The 22,739-nt window shown below is 43.5% G+C and overlaps 1 protein-coding gene across 2 annotated transcripts in view; it reads left to right on the forward strand.

Moving 5' to 3' along the window:
- The window catches only part of inpp5a (inositol polyphosphate-5-phosphatase A), a 155,333-nt gene that overhangs the window by 106,834 nt on the left and 25,760 nt on the right, over positions 1-22,739 (forward strand). For both annotated transcript variants that reach the window (XM_082556407.1, XM_082556408.1), the window contains one exon: positions 9,303-9,387. In XM_082556407.1, the coding sequence (XP_082412533.1) occupies positions 9,303-9,387 (85 nt within the window). The remainder of the gene's footprint in view (positions 1-9,302; positions 9,388-22,739) is intronic.

Consider the following 22,739-nt stretch of genomic DNA (forward strand, 5'->3'; position numbering starts at 1 on the left):
ATTAGCATTTTCCTTCCAAAGACAGGCTGATGTAATGACAGGAACTTCTCTAGAGGGTGGAAATCTTTTCTGCTAAATGACCAATGTGAAATGATAGCATGAGATAAAACCAACAGGTTTTTTTTTCATTGCAGTTAAAAAAAAAAACCTCCTTTGTGTATTGGAGTTTGTTTCTGTTTCCAAGCCCCATTCAGAGTGGCTGGTCCGGTTCAGGGGAGAACAGTTTTACATTACAACTGTGAAATCCAGGCATAAAGGCTTGCTTTGTGGTGCCCTATTATTTCCACACAAATATAGTCCATTGTCAGAGTGCTGAAGTTAATTTGATCAACATTGGGGACATTTAACTGTTTTGTTCGCTGAAAAGACTTGTTTCATGCTCATTTTCGGGCCATTCAAAAGCAATGATTGGCAGAAAAATAATGTTGCCGTTAACAATTCAAAGCAATTAGTTTCCCATGGGGAGGCAGTGGGCCGCACTGGCCACCACACAGCGATGCTTTGTCATTTTATGGAGGGTCATCAGTCAACTGTCAGCGCGACTCAAAAAGCCCTCCAATCTAAATGTTTCCCTTTAGGCTTTTCCCAGAACAACGGTCTGAAAGAGCAGAGAAAGGCCGGCTAGTTTCCAGCCAATAGACATGTTGAGCTGCAAGAGGGAGGACTGGATAATTGCAGGGGGGATCCTCCTTAAAGCCAGAATGAATTTATTAAAGAGAGTGGTTGGTGTGTGTGCGTGCGTGTGTGTGTTGTCATGCTGATCATGGTTTCCAGTACAACTCCTGTGTCATAAACATGTGTAGTACAATTAATTTTTTTCTACTGAGTCTACATGTGATCTATAATGACTTTTTCCACTGATTGTGTTTGTTTATAGACCTGAGTGTGTAGTGCCACTGTGTGACTCTGTGCTGCCTTCTCACCCTGGGAGGCCTGCAGGAGCAGAGGTTAATCTTCTCCACTGTCTCTCTGCTCACAGTGGACCTGTTTCTCTCTCTCCCATATACTCACTCACTCACTCACTCACTCACTCACTCACTCACTCACTCACTCACTCACTATGCACTTCTAGTTTACCATAACAATAACTACCTTAACCTATACCTAACTTTACCTGTACCTTTACTCAATGTGTTATTTGTCCTTTTCAGGCTAACAGTATCCATAATGTGGAATTCCCTAACACATCGGAATTTGCTGATTTGCTGCTTCTCTGTTATTTGTAGACACATGGTCATTTTAACCTGTCTTCAGCCCTCCCTCCCTCCTCGGCATTATGTTTTGCATTATATTCTGTAGTAGTCTTGGGTTTTCTGTAGAACAGTATAGTCACAAAGTAAAGTTTGATTAGATTTATGATTTGGGTGAAATATTCACCAATGCAATATAAATCAAAAAGATGTGGCCTGTCTAAAAATAGACCCAAATAACTATGTAGTAATGCACAACTATATATGCAAGGTTTAACATCGCCATTTTGCTCGTATTTGACCATATTTGGGATGGCGCGGAAAGTTATCAGCTCATTGGGTTTGCAGAGTGCATCCATGAACTTGCTTGTGCACATCACACAGCATCACAATGGGATGTTCAAACAAATTTTAAAGTAAGCTTTTGGGGTCCAGGTAGTTTTCCAGTCCGCATAAACTTTACATAAACTTTTCTTGCCCACTCCTGGCTATATCTCAGAAGTTCGCTGTCTTCTGTACTTCAGGATGTCTTGACGCTGTTGACTTGAACAGACCTATTCCCTAACTTCTGTGTGACCGCTGAAACACCCTTTCACCCCCTTTCACCCCCTCAGCACCTTATCTTTCCTGCATGGTGTTCTTGTTGGGGTGGTAGTTACTAAGGAGATGGGCTGCTAACAAGGGAACGAGGGTAAGGCTGTCCTGAGGTGTCAAAGGTCCTGTCACGGGTCACTCTTGGCTTATTCAGAAAGACGTCACCAGCAGATTCTTCACAATGTTAACATTCTCTCAATTTCTCAACATTTACTTACAATGGATGACGGTGCTCGGCCTGGCTATTGTGTGCAAAGTTGAATCTGACTGGCCAACTTATGGTAAGTCACCTTGTCAATATAATCATGACATGGCCCCCACTTGCACCCTCATAATCTCATATTGGGTGTCCGTTATGGCTGAGTTTAGCTGTCAATCACCGTGTGTAATCTGGAGTCAGTGAAACTGAGGCTGGTGTAAAGGAGAAACAATCCAATGTAGGTAAGCTTTTCATCGGGTATCATGGTGTGTGTGTGTGCTGTTTGTGAGATTGAGCTTCTGATAGAGTCTTTCATGCAGGAATGCTTTCAGTCTTGAGCACATGTTTTTTTGTATTTTTTTCCTGATACCATGGTTTTTGTGAGAGTTAGACGTAGAGAAAAAGTCTAGCGGTGGCTTTGTGCTGGCGGTTTAAGGAGCCTGGGAGCAGAGTCTGGGGCCATGTTGTAAATTAGCGTTTGACCCCGGCCTTTGTGTAGCCCCAAGGAAGGCCTGATGAAGGCCCCAGCCCAAACCTCAGCGAGAACGGGCCGTGTGAAGAGGCTCTTTCAGGGGTGTCACTGCGCGATGAATTGGCCAGGAGAAAGCATGTTTATAGACTGTGTAAAGGAGTGTGTCTTTGTGGGAGAATGTCACCGACACTGTTACAGTTTGTCTGAATGAACTGTGATGACGAGACTAATGGGGCCCCCCACCCAGGGTGAGGGTCAGTCAGATCCCCATCCAGCCTCCACCCCACCCCCAAAAGTCCAGGACCCCCCACTCTCAGGACCCTTTCACGCCCAGTAGCTGTAGCTAATGTTGCAATTCTTGGTCCGTCCCCACAAAGGCCAAGAAAAAAGTCAACTTTCACACCACTGAGTCACCATGAGTGCTTTAGGAAATGATCGTGTAAACAGAGTGTTACCTTCTGACCTCAAATTCATTCAAATTCAAATTCAAATTTTATTTGTCACGTACACAGTCATACACAGTACGATATGTAGTGAAATGCTTGGACAACTGCTCGTGACCTAAAGAAAACAAAAAAGGAAAAGGCTATGAATAAGATAGGAAATAAATATGAAAAATTAAAAAGGGTAAATTTAACTAGGAAGGAATAAAATATAAATTAAGGTTAAAAATGAAATAACTGTACAACACAAATTAGAATGAAGGGTAAATTTAACTGGGAAGAATAAGATAAAATATATAAATTAAAGTTGAAAATAAAATAACCGTACAACAAAATACACAATACACAATATAGAACTATATAAGAATGTATGAAGAAATCTAAATATAAATAAATATATACACAATAACAGCAGCTGTACAAGTATTAACTGGAAATGAAGAATATAGTGACCAGTGTTGTGCAAAAAAACAATGTCCAGAAAGTCCAGTGTGTGTGTAAGAACCATATGTGTGGGTCAGTACTGTGTGGTGGTGTGATTGAGAGACCGTATCGCCTGCGGGAAGAAGCTCCTCCTCAGTCTCTCTGTGTTGGTCTTCAGGGAGCGGAATCGCTTTCCTGACCTCAACAGAGAGAACAGTCTGTTGTTGGGATGGCTGAGGTCCTTCACGATCTTCCTGGCCTTGGTCCAGCACCGCCTGCTGTAGATTGAGTGCAGGTCAGGGAGCTCGGAGCGGATGGTGCGCTCAGCTGACCGCACAACCCTCTGTAGAGCTCGTCTGTCCTGCATGGTGCTGTTCCCGAACCAGGTTAAGATGTTTCCCGCCAGGATGCTCTCTATGGTGCACGAGTAAAAGTTCCTGAGCACCTTGGAGGGCAGTTGGAAGTCTCTCAAGCGTCTGAGGTGGTAGAGACGCTGTCGGGCCTTTTTCACCACGGTGTTGATGTGACAGGACCATGACAGGTCCTGCGTGATGTGAACTCCGAGGTATTTGAAGCTGTCCACTCTCTCCACTGGGCACTCGTTGATGACGGGGGTCTGGTAGTTCCTCTCCTGCTTAGTGCTGAAGTCCACTATCAGCTCCTTTGTCTTACTGACGTTTAGAAGGAGGTTGTTCCTCTGGCACCAGTTCTCCAGATTCCTAATCTCCTTCACGTAGGCCGTCTCGTTGTTATCAGAGATCAGGCCCACCACGACGGTGTCGTCAGCAAACTTGATGATGGTGGTGGAGCTGGTAGTGGCCACACAGTCATATGTGTACAAAGAGTACAGCAGGGGGCTCAGAACACACCCCTGGGGGGCTCCAGTGCTGAGAGTGGTGGAGGCTGAGACATGTCCGCCCATCCTTACTGCCTGTGGTCTGCCAGTTAGGAAGTTGGAGATCCACTGACACATAGATGAGCTGAGTCCCAGATGCTCCAGCTTGGTGGTGAGTGTGGAGGGAATTATGGTGTTAAATGCAGAGCTGTAGTCTATGAAGAGCATTTTAACATAATTCCCCCTTCTAGTGTCCAAGTGAGTGAGTGATGTGTGGAGGAGATGAGAGATGGCATCGTCTGTGGAACGATTTGGACGGTAAGCGAACTGTAGTGGGTCCAGTGTGTCTGGTAGTGAAGAAATGATGAAGTCTCTGACCAGGCGTTCAAAGCACTTCATCACTACTGAGGTGAGGGCTACAGGGCGATAGTCATTGACCTGTGGCTGATACCTTGGAGCAGCAGACAAAACAGCCCGGCCGCGGGTATTAGACATGGCTGTTAGTGGGAGAAAGACCTCAAGCTCTGGAGAAACACACATTTCCTCCTCTCTCAGTTTAGCCACTCTTTCTTAAGGGTGACTGCCTCACTTTTAACCTCATCTTTCCTGTTCATCACTTAATCTCTTCTTTATTTCTTTATCTTTTTTAACATGTCATTGCCTGATTGGTATATATCTGTTTGGATAGTGTTCGCTACTCACAAAAGCACATGCAGTAAATTCTCCATTAGGGCAAAGAATGTAGAAGTTCCCACGCCTATAAGCGCCGCATGACGTCTGTGTTCAGCCACTTTACTGCCCTCCGTTTTGGTCAACAGTATAAACTGACCACTAAGCCTGTTTGGATAGAGCTCAGTCTCTTAGCACCAGTGTGTGAGGTCATTAATGGCATCAATCCCAGTTTGGGTTTATTAAAGAGCTACTCCACACAAAGGATGTGCAACTTAAAAAACTGTGCTTAACAATCAAAGAAGAAGAAAAGAAGAAGAATGAAATCCAGGCAAATTAAAAAGTAATGCAGCCAGTGAGACTTTCATAGTGGTTTCGGGTAACTTCAGAACAGGAAATTCTAGGATTAGTCAGCTTTAAATGTTAAATATCAACTGCCTTTGGGGTCAATGAAATGCCAAATAGCTAGCTTCTGGCAAAAGACTGAGCAGCACTATCAGCAATCAGTAAAAGTATTAACATTTGTGCGTGTCATGAGGAGTCTATCTAACTGTCAAAATGTGCAGAGGCCATTGGTTTAAGTCTCTGAAATTAGTGCCTTTAAACTTATTGTTCGTGCCCAATTGTAGCACAGTTACAAAAAGATAGAGAAGAGCCCGACTGATATGTTGTTGAAGGTCAATATATTGACCAATAGTCATTTGGGCATTTACAACGGTTGATAAATAAAAACTGAAAAGTAAAGAAGATCTTCTCTCACCCCAACCGGTCGCAGCAGATGGCCCCGCCCCTCCCTGAGCCTGGTTCTGCTGGAGGTTTCTTCCTGTTAAAAGGGAGTTTTTCCTTCCCACTGTCGCCAAAGCGCTTGCTCATAGGGGGTCATATGATCGTTGGGTTTTTCTTTCTTTGTATTATTGTAGGGTCTACCTTACAATACAAAGCATCTTGAAGCGACTGTTGTTGTGATTTGGCGCTGTATAAATAAAACTGAATTGAATTGAAAATCTTGTGATCTTCCAGGGCAGAAAGGGAGAATACCTGGTGTTTGATCAGGGGCTGCTATAAAAGTGGTCGGGGGATCCCGTGTCCTTGCACTGATTGGATGTATTGGACAGATGGTGGTAGTGGAGCTTCCGTGATTGGTTACGCCAGAGGGTCTCCACATAATGAGACACAGAGAACACCTTTCAGTCATGTTATGAGTTCTAATGTTACAGAGTTTGTCCACCAGAGAAATGCCACAAACGCAACAACCAGCTGTCACTCACTTATCCTGAGTGACAGCTGGCGGCCGACTCCTGACACGCACTCGCAAATGTGATCATATCTCCCTAATCCTGGCACGTTTACACTGGTTACCAGTACATCGTAGAATCGACTTCAAGATTTTGTTAATTGTAAATCTCTGAATGGATTAGCTCCATCTTATCTCTCGGACCTTTTAACAAAAAATAATCCAAGTAGAGCCCTTAGGTCTGCGGATAAGTTGCTTCTGACTATCCCCAGAACTAGACGGAAAAACAGAGGTGACCGAGCTTTTGCAATCGCTGCACCCAAACTCTGGAACAGTCTACCCCTTCACATTAGGCCTTTGCCAGCACTCGACATTTTTAAAACCCAGTTGAAAACACTGACTAGAATGAATGACTAGTCTTTTATAGTAATTACTATGTATGTTTGCTATTTTATCTCTACTATATACAGCACTTTGGTTCAACCTGTATTTAAATGTGCATATAATTTTTTTTTTTTTTGATTTTGATATCCTCTGCACAGGCCGGCAGAGGATAAATGAGTAATCCACAACCTGTCGCGATAATAAAATAAGATTATTGTTAAACTGCGTTAGAGAGGTCGGCAGATATTTTAGATCACCAAATATCGGTATTGATATTGGTCTTATCAGTTGAGCTCGACATAAGATGTTACATAAACCTTTTATTGGTTTAACCTGCCCGTGCTTGCTTTAGAAAGTAAACTTTAGACATTAGGATAGAGAGCAGCAGTCAGTTATACTCAGAAAAATAATAGTTAGGTATAGTAAACATCAGTGACTTAGTGAAAACATGGAGGGTAGACATTTTGAGCAGTGTGCTTTTACACATTACACGTTAAAAGGACTGATCATTTTGGCTTATTTATGGGCACCATAACCTTATTTTGACACATAAATTAAAGGGTTTCGGGTGACTTACAGCCTTTCGAAGGTTACCTCTAGTGTTTTTTTTGGTTTATGTAAGCTATGTTTATTACTTTCAGTGCAGAGAACCTAAAAATGTTTGGAGAAATGTGCAGACAAACCATTGAGAAAATGTGGGCTCTGTATAGCCGGCAATTCACCAGCCAGCCTTGTTTAAAGAGATGCTGGTTATTCGGGCATCAGCTTAAAAGAAAATATATGGAGACCAAGTGCCATTTCCACTGCTCCACACTGCTGTGTGCAGTTTCTGCTTAATATAAGGGAATGTCAAACTGCATACTCTCTATTTAATATAATAGCTGTGTTCCCCCGCCTCCTTACTTCAGTCACCTTCGCCTCGCCACCACACAGAAAAGAAGTGGCTGTGCTTTACGACAGCCGGGCAGACCGAGACCCGGCGCTAAGAAAAGCCTTCTTCTCTCTTTACGGCCTCATAAATATATTGTTATCTGTGCCTGGGAAGTCCACGGTGAGATTTATCCGTGCGATTAGTGGGGATAGCGAGCCAAGCATCCTGAATCATTAATTACACAAGAGCTTTAATTTCCTATCTCTGCTCTGTAGAAGAGACACTTTTAAGTAGGTGATGAGGCGTAGGACTTAATTATATGTCGCTTAGGTGCATTATTTTTTTTTTAAGCACTGGGATGCTGGCGGTGTGGTGAAGTTCTGGAGATTTGGAAGCGGTCCACATCAGAGAGGATCTGCAAATCCATAGACTGTATATGCTTAAGGTTTAAAGAAGCAGGGTATTTAGTGCATTAAAACATCAGCCAGCAATAAACTCTGGTGGATTTTGAAGACCTTTAAAAGGCATCGGCAGAGCAATTTCACTTGGTCTAACTAAAACAGAACATGGCAGAATATGTAGGTGCATTAGCCCGCTGGGTACGGGACCAGCAGGTTTATTTGTCTTGAAACCTTCAGTGTAGGAAAACCATTTTTTATCAAATTTATATTAACAGGTACAAAAAAACACTGAGCAAAATGAGAAGAAAGATTAAAAGGAAGTTAAGTAGAATCTCTTAATTCATTCAGATTTTCATTTGTTGAGAATTCAATTATGGTAAATGGTAAATGGCCTGTATTTATATAGCGCTTTACTAGTCCCTAAGGACCCCAAAGCGCTTTACATATCCAGTTATCCACCCATTCACACACACATTCACACACTGGTGATGGCAAGCTACGTTGCGTTTTGAAACATAAAACACCAAAGTCTACATGATAGGGATTGTTTAAAAAGCACATAGAAATGAGATAAAACCCTTTCCACCGTGGCAAACAAATCCAAGCCGAGGTCCAGGCTTACAGGTGCCCACTTGCACTCACAGTACTACATATATCAGTGACAGAGACGTATAAGAAAATTCTGGCAAGCAAAAATCAGTGCCATAAATCACACAAGAATAAGTTATGTTGATGACGTAGCACATTTCTCTCTCTGTCTCACTGTCTGCAGTTTCTCCTTTCTGCCATCTTAACGTTTAATAAATTCATGCCTGGTTTTCCGCTTCAGCTACATGCACATTCTTTTAACTCTGTTATCAAATCAGCCTCGTGTGAAAAAACGAAGACCTCTGGTTTTATACGAGTCTGTCCCAGATGTGTGCATCATAAGAAAATGCTGCTCCGCTGTGCTTTTTGTGCCTTAGCACCAAATCAGAAAATGCGCTTTGGCTCTAAACCTCTCAGCGCTTAATAAGTTAACAGGGTTGAGTCTGGTTTACTCACACGTTGATTAGTTCAGCAAAGTGAATTTTCTTTGCCATCAAAGCAGATTGTCAAAGGAAACGGTCACACTTGATTCATTTAATTGTGGCGTCACCTGAGAATGACTGTTTTCAAGCTGAAAGCAGCATTTACTCGAAGCCCTCGCATGTATCCAAAGGTGAACTGGACTTAGGTCATTTAATAGCAGCGTATCAGTCAGGAGTTGAAAATCCTGCAAATGGATCACTAGATATTTTTTAAAAGACAAATGCAGCAATTTCATAGAATTTTCTTCTTCATTCTCCTTCATACTAAAAATGAGGCTTCAGATAAAATGTTTCTACTGTTTTCTGCCTGCTGAGTGCTGCAAAAGTGCTGAAAGCTTGGATCAGATCACAAAAAATTTTAATTGAAGTGATCAGACCACCAGGGGGTGCTGAGGCCCTCATGAACTTAACAGCCTGAGTCAAAGGAACTGATAACCTTTGACACCTGATGGTGATGAATGTCAGATTTTTTCTATTATTTATGTTTTTGTGTGTGTGTGGTGTTAATGTTTTGCAGGATCACGGACCAGCGGTATGAGAAGCTGCCATTTTTTGTCTTCGGTGACTTTAACTTCAGGTTGGACTCTAAGAAAGTTATTGAGGTGAGTAGGGTTTGTTTTCTTGACATATTAGTAATGGATGGCTATCTGTATACATTATCTGGGCGTTATGGGGATGTAATGGCACAACAGAGAGCTAATGACACACTGTACACACGTGCGGTTACGTGCTATCAAATCCATAGTGATACAGCATCGTGCCATAAAGCCTTTGTGTGTGTGACTGTGTTTGTGAGGGTGACCGCAGTATAGTAAAAGTGGTTTTAGAGCCTCACTGTCTCTTTAGAGTTATGACTCATTAAACGCTTCACTGTGGCCGGCCCAGCTGTGTTTGCCGACCGAGCCTCGGAGTGCATTGTTATGTTATGGTGCCATTCACAGCTCTTTCTCCTCTCCCTTCCTCCCTGGCTCCTTCCCTCCCCTCTTTCTTCGTCGTCCTCCTCCTTCCTTCTTTTGGTGCAAACGTAGCCATGGCTAAGGTCGTCGTTTAGTATTCTCCTTGGGGAGATGAGGAAATTATAGAAGACATTGCAGACAGCGTTGTGGTAACAGAGTAGGGGAGACACTTGTTAGCGGGTCTTCTCCCTCCTCTCCAGCACAATGGTCCACGAATCAGTGGGCCTGCTCAAGGTGTGAGCATTGTTCATTTCAACCCTATTCAGAGGAGAGGGAAGAGGAGGGGAGGCTTTCTGAATGGAGGGCTTGAATGCTTAAATGAGTTAGGAAGGACTTAACTTTGTGTGGCACAGAAAAAAACTTTTTTTTGTAGTTTAGCCATCCAGGCACTAGGTGGGGCAGTAAATCACCGCCTCTTCTGTGGCAGCCAGCTAAGTGGGATGGACATCACATGTTTTTACTCAGCGATCTATCGCGGGCATTGATTAATGGCCTCAAAGTTTATGCAGTACATTTGATTTTGGTGCTGTAATTGGATCACATTAAGCCGCTGGTCATGTGAGCATGCGTTGCTTTGGAGATAATAAATAAATGAACAGAATCCACAGCAGCAGATGTACAAACACACTGAGGCTATTCAGAAGTCAGCTTCTGCAATTACATGTCACCTGGCACACATTTAGGATGCCACATTGATTTTCTGTCAACGATGGGCTGTTTTAAATCTTATCATCTCTGCGGAAAAAAAGACAGTGTTCCAGGCATTCAGATATGAAGGAAAACTGTATTTTCAATGCCAGTACTGGCAGGGAATATGGCTGCATTAAGCTGAAAGGAAAGCATCCAATAAAGTCAGATGAGATGAATCAGAGTCTATCTGTGTTTATCCTCTGCAGCTAATTATAGATAACTCTCTCCTCATGTTTCCTGTCTTGTCCAAGCTGCTCTGTGGTCGGTAAACTCTCCACCTCTCTGTGTCTGCATTGCTGTGAAATGCTGTTTGAGTGCAGTAAGGGGTCGTGACCCCTTTTCCAGGGATGTGTCAGGCTTGCATCGGTGTGTGCCCCATTTCTGCCCCCCTTTCCCCTCCATAGAACTCCTTTCTTATGCACCTTGGCCCCATTCACTTACACAGTCACATCCAATGCGAATACACACACACACACACACACACACACACACACACACACACACACACACACACACACACACACCAATTTGTTAGACCTAATGACTGATTGATTCGCCCTGTTCCCAATGGGAAGTTGGAGCACTAGGCCGGCGTATAAACTGCACCCAAACTCACCTTTCCTCCAGCTTAATGAGGGTTCCTCAAACAAGCCGAACATTTAATGGGGACCAAAAAAAGCTGATGATGTCATCTGACCGAAATGTGATCCGGTGATCAACCTGTCTGATTTAACGGCGACCTGCGTGTTAGCCGTAGAGAGGGCTGTGATGTCACCAATATAAACAAATGGGTTGCAACCTCTGCGCAGGGTGTAACTCACAGCCGGGAGGCCGTTTTAAGCCCTTTAATGACAATTAATGTCAACAGGACAATTAGTGCACATCTACTGAAGTGCTTAACTGTAGATGGGCTGCTAGCGGATCGATCGTCCATACTTATCCGAAGATTGATTCAGGCACAGGGAGGCTGGCGCTCTTTCTCCCTGTCTAAGAATCTCATTTTTTTGCTTTTCTCGCTCTTCGTTCTCTTTTTTTCAATCGATAGAAACAGGCTGGGCGAAAACAAAATAGCCAAACTGATGAATAGATACTTGTGTGTACTTTTGCTGTGTTAAGTGGATGAAATATTTGCAAAATTGAACTACTTGGCTTTTTGATTTGCTGTGCATTGGGGACAGCTCTCAAAACACCCAGAGGGCTCCCTAGGCCTCACTTTGAGAATCACTGGATCAGAAAATACTCTAGTACATTTCTCTACAGCTGCACGCTACACCACTCCTCTTCTTCTCTGTCTCTTGTCCATTGTGGGGGACTAGACTGTGGACAACATCTAGCCACTCCCATGTCACCCATCCTGCCTTGTGGGAGGGCAGATGGGACAGGGAGTATTTTAGGATGTATCCGTGTGTGCACAGAGAAGGAGGTGGGTTCGGAAGGCAGTGGGTTTGTCATTGTCACAGGGCAAATTCCAGGTGGCAAATTCCTGGCATGCTTGCACGGCAGGATCAGTAACCAAAGGCCTGCGGCTGCCCCCCTCCTGCCCACCCTGGGCAACCCCATTAATTGTGTCCGACAGAGGGAATTGGTTTCAATTGACCCCCATTCAGCGGCCCTTTGACTCGCAGACAAAAGACACAGCCACGTGGAGACTAATGCTCAGGCTGAGCAGCATGGAGGTGGTCCATGCCCCGCCAACCTTCTCTCTCCTCTCCCATGGGTGTGATCATGATTTGGCTTGATCATGCTTTGCATCAGTGCTGATAAAACAAAGAAGTACAAAGGAGACGTTTTGAATCAGTCCATTTATATCCCTTATCAAGCGCTCATGTTCAAGGCACATTCAGGACATTCATGATAAGCGGTGTAAAGATAGAGCATGCTATTAAAACACGGCTGCATATCAATCTCTAACTTCCTTTAGGGAGTCTGAGTCTCATGTTTTTGAAGGAATGCCCTGAAACCTGTTAGACCAACGTTACCCCCAAAGGCTGTGTTTGGTCTTCTTCATTCACAATCGAGGCCAGATACTACCGCTCACTGCAGGTGACTGTTAGGCTTAAAATAAACCAAAAAAGTAAAATTCTGTGAGTGAAACAGGCTGTTAACAGTCCATTTAATTTATTTATTTTTTTCAAAGATGTTTCAATACTGACAGTCGGGTCTAACTGACCACCTTTGTAAATTTCAGTGCACCTTAGTATCCAGCGATAATCTTGACTGGCAAAAAGAATTTTGTGTAAGTTAGACAGAACAACTCATTTAATGATAAATTAAGCCAAAAAATTTTCAGTCGTTATTCAGTTAACAGCTTTGTTGCTAAAATGTTTAATTGAAACGATGCCGTAATTGCTCAGAGCCCAAGGGGACATGCCAGGAAACACCCTGATCTCCAGTGGTTGTTCAACCAGCAGTTAATGTTTATAATTAAATGTTAATTTGTTAAATACAGAAACGATTAATATTTAATAGGTGAGGATCTGGACTGAAATTTCCAGTTAAGGACTGAAATGGCGTAAGGATTCCCTGTATGCACATTGTTATTGTAAAATAGCAGTCATTGAAAGACAGCTAATATAAAGTCCCACACAAACCATTAGTCACTGTGTTTTAAGTAACGCTCAGGTGACAACAGTCAACCTGTACCTGTACACTTAATCTTATTATTGAAATCTGCTGCCATCCTTTCACCCTACAGCTGCTCCCAGGCTGGGCTCTCAGTTAAGAAGCCAGATCATATAACCTTTGTCGAACCGTGCACACCTACACTGAACATCTTTTTTTCTATGGTTCCACGCTTCAGTCAGAAGGTGGTAAAAGATGGCGTGTATTAAAGAGTATATGCGTGTCCCTCGAGGTGGCCCGTGGCTGTGAATCAACAGTGTCGATGACAGGCTCAGGGCTCTGTGCCTGGACTCCTAGTATATTTAAAATCCCTCCTAATTAAACTTAATAGAATGTAAATTTAATATCTGCAGAGATTGTGTGCTGCTGGCCAGCCCGCTCCAATTTAAGGATTGATAGAGGCCAGCGTGGAGGTTAATTGCTGACTTGATCTACTGTCCCCGTGACATGGTGCGGGGCTGTTTTAATTGGGCCTGATCTGCTGCTACATGGACAGATTTCATTAGACTAGTTGGCCTCTCATTGACTGGAGAGAGACACTAAGAATAGCACCCCCTGTCTGCACCTGCAGGAAGTGGAGAGGGCTGGATTGGGCATCAATCTTCCTTCCTTTGTCCTGTGTCCTTTCTCTCGCTTGAGCAGCATGAAATTAAAGGTGGGGCCCTAGACTAGCCCCACTCCTAATGAATGCTGTAAAATGCCTAGTAATGACAGAGCAGCGTGATAGATCATTCATTTTTCACACAGTGCAATCACTCAGTGCACATGCTCGTGACTATGGGAGCAGAATTACAACCAAACATGTTTTTTTTGGACATCACTTTTCTCATGAATGTCATGTTTTCTTATTGAGCATGTGGGTGCAAGGACCTCAGTCATTTCCAATCTACAGCCACCTTATTTATTCCTTTTTGATAATGCAATATGAATATTACAGTGGTTGTTGTTCAGACAGTGGAAAGAAACAACGCGTATATTATCTGGAGTGTCTAACTAAAACCAGCAGCAGTTCATCAGGTCCATTGTCCGGGCTGCTGAACCTAACCCTGGTAAATAATATGCACTAGTAAAGGCTAAACAATTTTTCCCTTTTTAGCCTGACTTTGACTAGCATGTGTGTATCAGGCCAGCTATAAATCAAAAGGCAGCCAGTGTAATTAAGTGTACACTACATTAGTCAGGCTAATTAATTTTGGGGGCCATCCATCCATTAACCAGCGGGCCAGCACTGATTGGGCCTCTGTTCTGTGGAACCCCCGACACTGGGGACTGCGACCTTCCTTGGCTGCCCTCATCTTTCCAGATACACTCATGCATTGATACCCAGAGACACAGATGTATACACAGTCATATATGTACCAAGTCTTTTGGAATTTGCCTAAAAATCTTCCTGCACCTAGAAGGGCACTTAGAGAGCACATTTTGAGCCAAGGCCATTACCCCGTCTTGCAATTTTAAAGAGCAGCCCAGCGCTGAAATTTAATGGCTCTTTTTTTCCACCTCTCTATAGTGTTTAATCAAATTCAGACTGGATGTTTTCGCAACTCTAGCTGATAAACAGTTGGATGCCAAAATGAGCACGACACAGATCACATACCTTTGCCTTTGCTCGTGTGGAGGAATGACCGCTTTCAGAATTCTCGAGGACGGCGTTGCTAGCAAGAGGAGGCATTGGAGTGCTGTGTTTGACTATTTTATTGCTAGGCCAGATTGTATTGACAAATCCCTTCCAATGGTCGTGGTAATCTACTAAATCAATACACTTTTTCCATGAAAGACTACCCACCTGACATTGTCTTAATTGTCCTGATGCAGTAAACCTCATTCATTTACTGCACCGTGCAAGTCAAAATAGAGTTATTAGCACCTACTGTTTGACCTACGCCTGTTTATGGCCCCAGTGGTTAGACATTAGGGGTGGGGGAAAAAATCGATACTGTGTAGTATCGTGATATTTTGTTTGCTAATAATGTATCGATACAGGGACAGCAGAAATCGATATTTTGTTACAAAAAAAAGTTTTTGTGGACTCTGACTTCAGAGCATGTTGATCAGCTCCTTTTTCTGAGCAAGAATCCTGACACTCCTTCACTGTCCAAATGTGTTTAACTTTTTTTTTGGCAGCAATAAACATGACAGTTTACTTATTTTAATTTAAGACATGTTTTATTTTAATTAAGTTTAAAACTTTTTTATTTAATGTAAAATTATATTTTGTTTTAATTTACTTTCAAATTCTTCAGTTGCTGAATGGGCTGCATAGTTTTCAGAAACTGCTTAGTTCAGAATAGCTATAATTGTACCAGATGGTTGCATTCAGTTAAGTTGGACTAGACTGTAATACAAACTGTTCAGTTTGTCAACAATAAAACTGACTGAAATGAGAGAAAGTCTGAGTGTGAGACTTTGATATTAGATATGAATATTGATAAAGTTTACCTTTATGTACAGAATCTGAATATCGCAAAATATTTTTAAAAATTGCAATAATATCGTATCGTGCGTTAAGTATTGTGATAATAATGTATCGTGGGATGTATGGTGATTCCCACCCCTATTAGACATGTGGAGATATTTCCTTACAATACAATAACGGCATATTATCTGGCTTAGAAGAGTCCAATCTATCACAATGAGTGCCCATTATATCACTGATAACCCATCTGGATATAGAGGGAGACTATTCCCTCTAGACAACAGAGCCTGTTCTCTCTCCCTCTTCTCTCTGTTTGCTTTTGATGCTAATGAATACAGCGGCGAAGACACGGAGGAGAAAAAACGAGTTCAGCTACGAGGGCGCAAACTTGAGAGATGCAGCTTTGATGGCAACGCTGTCCATATAATTAAAACCCTGGCAAATGAAGAACAAGCAGTGGCTTCTGTTGGTCCTGCTCATTAACAACAGGCCGTTTGAGCCTGGCGCCAGCCATTGTGTACTTGGGGGAAGGTGGGGAGGGGCGCTGTCACTGGCAGCTGGGAACGCCATGCCAACAACGGTGGGATGGCGTGACAAACCGAGCCAAGGATGAGCGCAGAGCCTGGCACCAACGGGGCCCGGGATGGGACGCCGTCTTGCTGGCCCCTGGGGTTGGTCTCGGTCAGGGCTGTAACCTGAGTTACCCCACAGCCCCGCACTACTGCTGTCTTCTCCAGCTGGAGCCACTGTTTAGATGTCTCTTTTTTTTGTACTTCAAACCTATTCTATTAAGCAGCTGAGTGACAGATTCATCGGCAGTATATTTGAGTTATGAGTTTTCCCCCCCTTGAGTTGACCATTACTCAGTTAATCTGTTGATTACATTCTCTTTAACTGACTTAATGTCTATTTTTTAAAATGTAAAAAAAGGAGGAACTTACATCTTTTAATTGGTTAATACTAGGGATTCTACATATCGGTATCGGTCCGATACTGACCTAAATTACTGGATTGGATATCAGAGAGAAATAAAAAATGTAATCCGATCCATTAAATATTACAAAAGTACCTCACAAAACTTGCGACATGGCGTAACCCAGCTCATGACCTTAGCACTTCGGAGCAGTATGCGTCACGTCATAGAGCGGCTGTGGCGACCTCTCGGCGGTCTGGTTGAGCATTTGGAGCCTCGCTACCAAACCGGCATTTCATCTCCGAGAGAGCTATCCCAGAGAAGTAAAGCATATATGTAAGTTCATCTCTGAATGTTTGTAAAGCATTCCCACGTTAAGCTTAACAACCGATATAATGAGCGACTGCCTCTTCTCTCCCCCTCCCTCTCCTGTTGCTACTTCAAATTGAAACTGATCAATGATCAGCTGATCGGCTTTTCTGTCGCGAGTCCCGTCTCTCTTGTTTGTTTATCACCCACTTTGCGCCAGAAAGAGGAAACCAGGCTGAACAACAGCAGCACGTTTAAGCTTGATAAGCTGTTGTTAGAATTTATTTAGCTGGTAACTGTGCAGGGGCGGATCTAGCAAAGTTTTGCCAGGGAAAGGGGGGATACAAAGAAATACTTTTCTTTCTTATTCTCCAGCTTTTAATAAATAATTATCTGAATCTTACAACCAAAGTTTTCATCTGATGTAAAATATATAGAAGTCCATTACTGTATATAGAAACTGTTAAGTCTAATATACCCTAGTAAGCTATACTACTTTTTCCTTTGGGAAGGTACCATCTGTGCAGTCTGCAATTCTGTTGAAGAAAGATGTTGAATCTATTTCATTATTGTTGAAAAATAATTGATTCCTGTGCATTTGTTTTACACGTGCATTAAATTAAAGTCGATTATGTCGATTAAGCATCACAAGGCAAAGGGTGGGGGGTGGTTTCCTATTTTTTTTGCTGGGAGTTGGCAACCCTATTAGCTAGGTTGTTTAATATTTCCACTAAGTTCTCTTTAAAATAGCAGAATAGGGAGGATGGTGCAGGTTTATGTCTATTAGATTGATCAGTGTTGCTGATCTGTGAAATATTTTGGGTGCAGTGTATTTTTTGCATACAGGTATAACAGAATAGCTTTAGTGTTTTGGTTTTTAAAACTTGAGTATGAACTTATACAAAATTCAGCAAGATATTTAATAAAAAACTGTTTTATTGATTATATATATATCGGATTCATATCGGTATCAGCAGAGATCCAAATTTATGATATCGGTATCGGACATAAAAAAGTGTTATCGTGCCATCTCTAGTTAATACTCAGCTAATCAACAAATGAAAAGCGCGCCGTAAGGTGATGCACCTTTGAAGATTCCTTTAAAGGTTCTAGAGAGATGGCTCTTTACTATTGGTTCATATCATGCCACAGTGTAACACCCACAGTGCACCTGATAAGTTTTATACAAACAATATAGATACTATAAATTGATTTAGTGATCAATCAGGTCTGTCTGTGAATACCAGTGGACTCAATGCATGACTTAAAAACATTTAATCCATTGTTTTGTCTAAGCAACATAAGAGCTCTATAAATCATGAATAATCAACTTTGGCTTCCACCACAGTCTTTCTTTATGTTTTGCTTTATTGATGGTTTGTCTCATCTTCTGTTAGTCAGTATGGACACCCGGCTTTGAAAAATAACCCAGGGAGGAACGACAACAGCTAACAGTGATGCTGTTATTTAGTCCAGATGAAATGTGGCATAAACTGTGAAGGATAGGGATCTCTTTGTGCCTGGTACATAGTGTCCGACTTGTATGATGTCAGTCTATTTTTGACTAATGCAGTCCTCAGCGTTTGTAAAACAGAGCACAATAATAGTTTTTTCTCTGTCCCTCTGAAGGATTGAGTGGCACATGTCGTCGCTGCGGGCTGTGCACAAACATGCACACATGCAGCATTTGAATCATAACGCATATAAGCACAAGAAGCAGTCTTTATGAGAATAGCGGCACGTCGCAAGTCAGACATGATTCCTTTTTCAAATCAGGGAACTATTTAACTCGTGGCGTTTGCGAGCTTGGGCTCATTCCACTGCAAACTTTGAAAAGCGATGACAAAGAATAAACATTCCCCTGTTGTTAAGGAAGCCGGCAAACCTGCAAGGATTATTTAAACAAGTTGGCCGACAGGATTCCCAGTGTGAATCTTTACTGTCAGCACCAGAGTGATGTTACTCGACAATGGCTCATTGTAACACAGCTGTAAACCCGGTGTTGGCACCACGGGCTTTTAAACAACTCTGCCCACTGACATTAAAAGTCACCGGGCTCCATTCACATCCACACACAAATATCCCATCATATTTAAGAGGGCCCATTAAGGGCCACATTGAGAATTCATGGCCCTTTCTCTCACTCTCCCTTGTGATTTATCGGTGGCGAACATATTGCCAGGCCCTTTCAGAAGGAGTGGCTCAAGTTTTTGTCTTAGAGGAGGCCCAAAACAATGCATCTCAGGCACATTTCTCCGACAGGGCCGGGGGCCGGGGCTGTCCTAACATCTGTTTGTGTCCAGAGCCAGGCGGGCCCGGAGCACAGCGTGCCTCGGTGGCCCCCTTCTCCTCTCCTTGGGGGTCTTTGTTCCCGATTTCATGCTATCAGAGCGGCAGCATGTTTTCCTGCGCAGAGCTGTCACTGATATAAAAGGCCCTGAGTGGGGTCACATCAAGAGGGATGGGCATGAAAAATTGGTAAAATGTATCACAAAGCCCACCCACTAGATGGTTGCCTAGCGCCCTGTGGTGGGGGATGTCAAGACCCCTCCGCCTCCTCCTCTGTTACCTTCCCTTTTCCCCTTTCCTTTGCTGAATTACACCTCTCCCTCTCTCTCACCCTGGTGGACAAGCACATCATTTAGATGAAATGGTGCAAACAAATTAACGGGTGGTGCTTCAAATAAGTCTGCGTTCTTTGTGTGTGATGAGGGTTTACTGGGGTCCTACCAGTAGGAAGGAAGCTGGTCACCTGCCGGCCCGCCTGACTGAAAAAGCCATCAAATGCTCTCTCAGAACAAGAACAACTCATTTGTTACACGTATGAAGATATGTTTTTAACATTTGATGAAGTCTGTGTTTAATTTGCTTCTTCAAAAGTTGTGGAAGAGTCTCCATGATTGCAGCGCGTCTCGTTTACAGTGCTAACCACGCTCCGGCCTCTTTCAAAGAGTACAGAATTACTCTCTCATTAATTGTTAGGACCTGATTTTATTGAATACCAGAGTAATGAACTCAACATACTCTGTATGCTTATTGGACCGTCACTAATCACCAATCAGTGATTGGGCCTTCGATATTCCCTAATTGACTCGGCAACGACAAATCACCTCGCTGTCTGTTTCCTTTAATTGATTCCTGCGGTTTAGAGCTGCTGCAGGAGCAGGTAAATTAAATGAGAGAGCAATGTTTTCAGGTGCTTAGTAAGTGCTTATACTCTATCAATAGCGCTGCTGCCGCCTATATTTTAATGCGCTACAATGATTGCTTCACGGTTGGATGTGAATTTGTTTTCTCATTAACAGGATAAATGCCGTCTTTAGGTCCGAGGTGTTAAGAAGAAGTCGTGAATGGCCGTGGCGCTGCCGGCTACTCCTTCACATCACAAAGCTCCCTTTTTTTGGGAGGAATTGTAATAAGTGCAGCTAACATTCAAATGAATGGCTATTGAGCAATTTAAGCATGCACGGCTTTATTGAGAGGTTAAGAGAAGCCGGTACGTTAAACAGTCTTGCAGACATCTGCCGCGGTTGGTTTCAAAGTGCTGACTAAAAGTGGCAGGGGAGGTTTCTCAGATTAAATCTCTCATTAGGTTTTCTTTGTACAGGTGGCAGTAATGTGTCAAGAGTCCGGGCCTGAGACAATGCCCTCCTCTTACTGGGACTAATATGGCTCTGGAGAGCCCAGCCTCCTTTTACTGCCACTACTTTACACAGAGACACAGTCACAATGAAGCATCTGGTGGCCTTTTCCTGTGTAGAAAGCTTTTCTGCGGCTATTGTGTCAGCAGCAAGTGTGCATGTGCGAGAGAAAGAGACAGAGAGATCACGAGGCTTAGTGCGTTTCTGCAGCTCGAGCCGACTTGTCGCAGCAACTGTCCGTTTCTCTTTAAAAACTTAACTCGAATAGATGATTTCTGAATAACTCCCCTCAGCTCCAAGCTTGGGTGGGTGGCCAAGTGCGTGCTCGTGCATCTGTGTGTGTATGCGTGAGTAAAAAGAGGAAAAAAAAAAACAACCCAGTAGTTGGAGGTCACAGGGGTCAAAGTGATGAATTTTTATAGGCCTGTTCCTTGTGTTTCAGCCCTGTCCCTTTCTCTGCGCGCTGCACTGCCTCTCAAAGACAACCATGCAGGGCAATTTGTCCTGCGGGGCCCTGCAGAATGGGCCAGCAGAGAAGTTAAATACCAGGGGTGAACACACACACACACACACAAAACATACACATACATTGAGTTTCTCTCTCACACAACCCTCCGTCCTGTTGTCCCGAATGATTTGTGGCCTGTCCATTATCAATTCCAGGGGGACAAATGCTTTTGGTGGGTTTCTGAAGGTAAAGCCAGAATGGCAGCCCTCATTGTGCCATTGTTTTTAGAGAAGTTTCCCAGATGTTATAATGCACAAGATAAATAGAGCACATTATCACTACCTCGCACGCCCTCTTACCTCTTACCAAGCTCTTTTTTTTCTTTTTCTTTTTTAGCAAGGGCGTGGCAGGTTAGAGGACCTCCTACAACGCGCACACTGCCATTGGCCATCAACATCAGCTCTCACCGCTGCTCACTGAGTTCATGGAAAGGAGTGAGAGTTCTGTGTGTCTCACTTGGTGTCAGGGGAGGACACAGGCCAGGTTTACTGGGGTCAGCCGCCGACCAAGTGGGTCACACAGACTAACTTTGCGTTCACGCTGAATCCCCTTACCACTGTATATATGTGTGTGTGTGTGTGTCAGTGATGAATCCACTGTGTTTGGAGACATTAAATTAGCCAGTCACAGGGAGAGCGGAGTGGATAACTCTGGCTTGTGTCCAGTCAGATGAGGTGGGGAGGGGTCACAGCTGATTTACTGGCTCTCCTGTGTAATAGCTGGCAGGAAAGCATGGCCGAATTTGTTGTCTGCTACTTTGGATGCCACCTTCTCCCCTCGTTCGTGCAGATGTCGCAATCGCGTGCGCAGGATGAGCGTGATGAACGACGGCGAGTGGAATAAAAGCGATCGGAGTGCCGAGCAATTCGCGCTGAACCTGCCACCCCGGCTGGCACACCTTAACTCAGCTGGCAGCTTGGCTTTGCGTGGCAGCTAGAAAATAATGGTGCATTCTGACAATGCCAGTGCTCCCGCTGACACAGAGGGGAGCCCCCGTCCCCTGCCTCTAGTAATGAAGAATGAATACTTAGCTCATTGTCCACTCATCCTCTTGTCTCTTTCTGCACACGCTCTCATACTTTCCTTAATAATCACTGGGCTTCTGTGGGAGGGGGGGGGGTCCATCACATAGGTTGGGACATGCAGTTTACATGAAATAAAAGCATATAATAAACTACATGCCTTGAATATGAAATTAATTTTCCAGCGTTGCCTTTCATTTATTTTGTTTTGAGCAATAGAAAGGTAAAACATAAAGGTTAGTTAATGTTAAAAAAAATTAAGAGATACTTTTATTGTATTTAATATCTGAAATCTTGTTCGTCTTTTAAACCTGAGCGGTGTGATTTTCATTGAATGCTCCCTTCTGTTTGTGCGTCCCATTAGCCTTTTTCCTCTTCTAAATGTTGACTTGTGAAACAAACCTTTGCACATTGTCAAGACTGCTATGCTGCCCTGAGAGGGTTTCTTAGTGTTTAAGCTGGGAACGGTGGATCATGTCCATCTGTTGGCAGCACCAAACACAGAAGGCTTGAATGCTAGTTTGTGTGTGTGTGTGTGTGTGTGTGTGTGTGTGTGTGTGTGTGTGTGTGTGTGTGTGTGTGTGTGTGTGTGCGCGTCCTCGGTCTTTGAAGTGGGACAGATTGCTTTAACCTCTCTTCTAAGGAGAGCAGCTGGAATAGAGAGCTCCTTTAAGCAGCCGCTTCCTCCTTCGACAGTCATGAGATTATCCTCCATTGATGCACAAAGCCAGCACCTTCCTCCGCCTCTCATCCCAGCCCCCCAACCCCACCCGGCCCCTCTGGCCCTGGACAAACACACAGTGCTGACCTGTGACCCATAATGCAGAGACGCAATGCCAAGTCACTTTGCAGGATCTGTTAAAGAGGCCACAGCAGT

Source organism: Aulonocara stuartgranti (genome assembly GCF_965226115.1).
Source record: "Aulonocara stuartgranti genome assembly, chromosome: 13".
NCBI lineage: Eukaryota > Metazoa > Chordata > Actinopteri > Cichliformes > Cichlidae > Aulonocara > Aulonocara stuartgranti.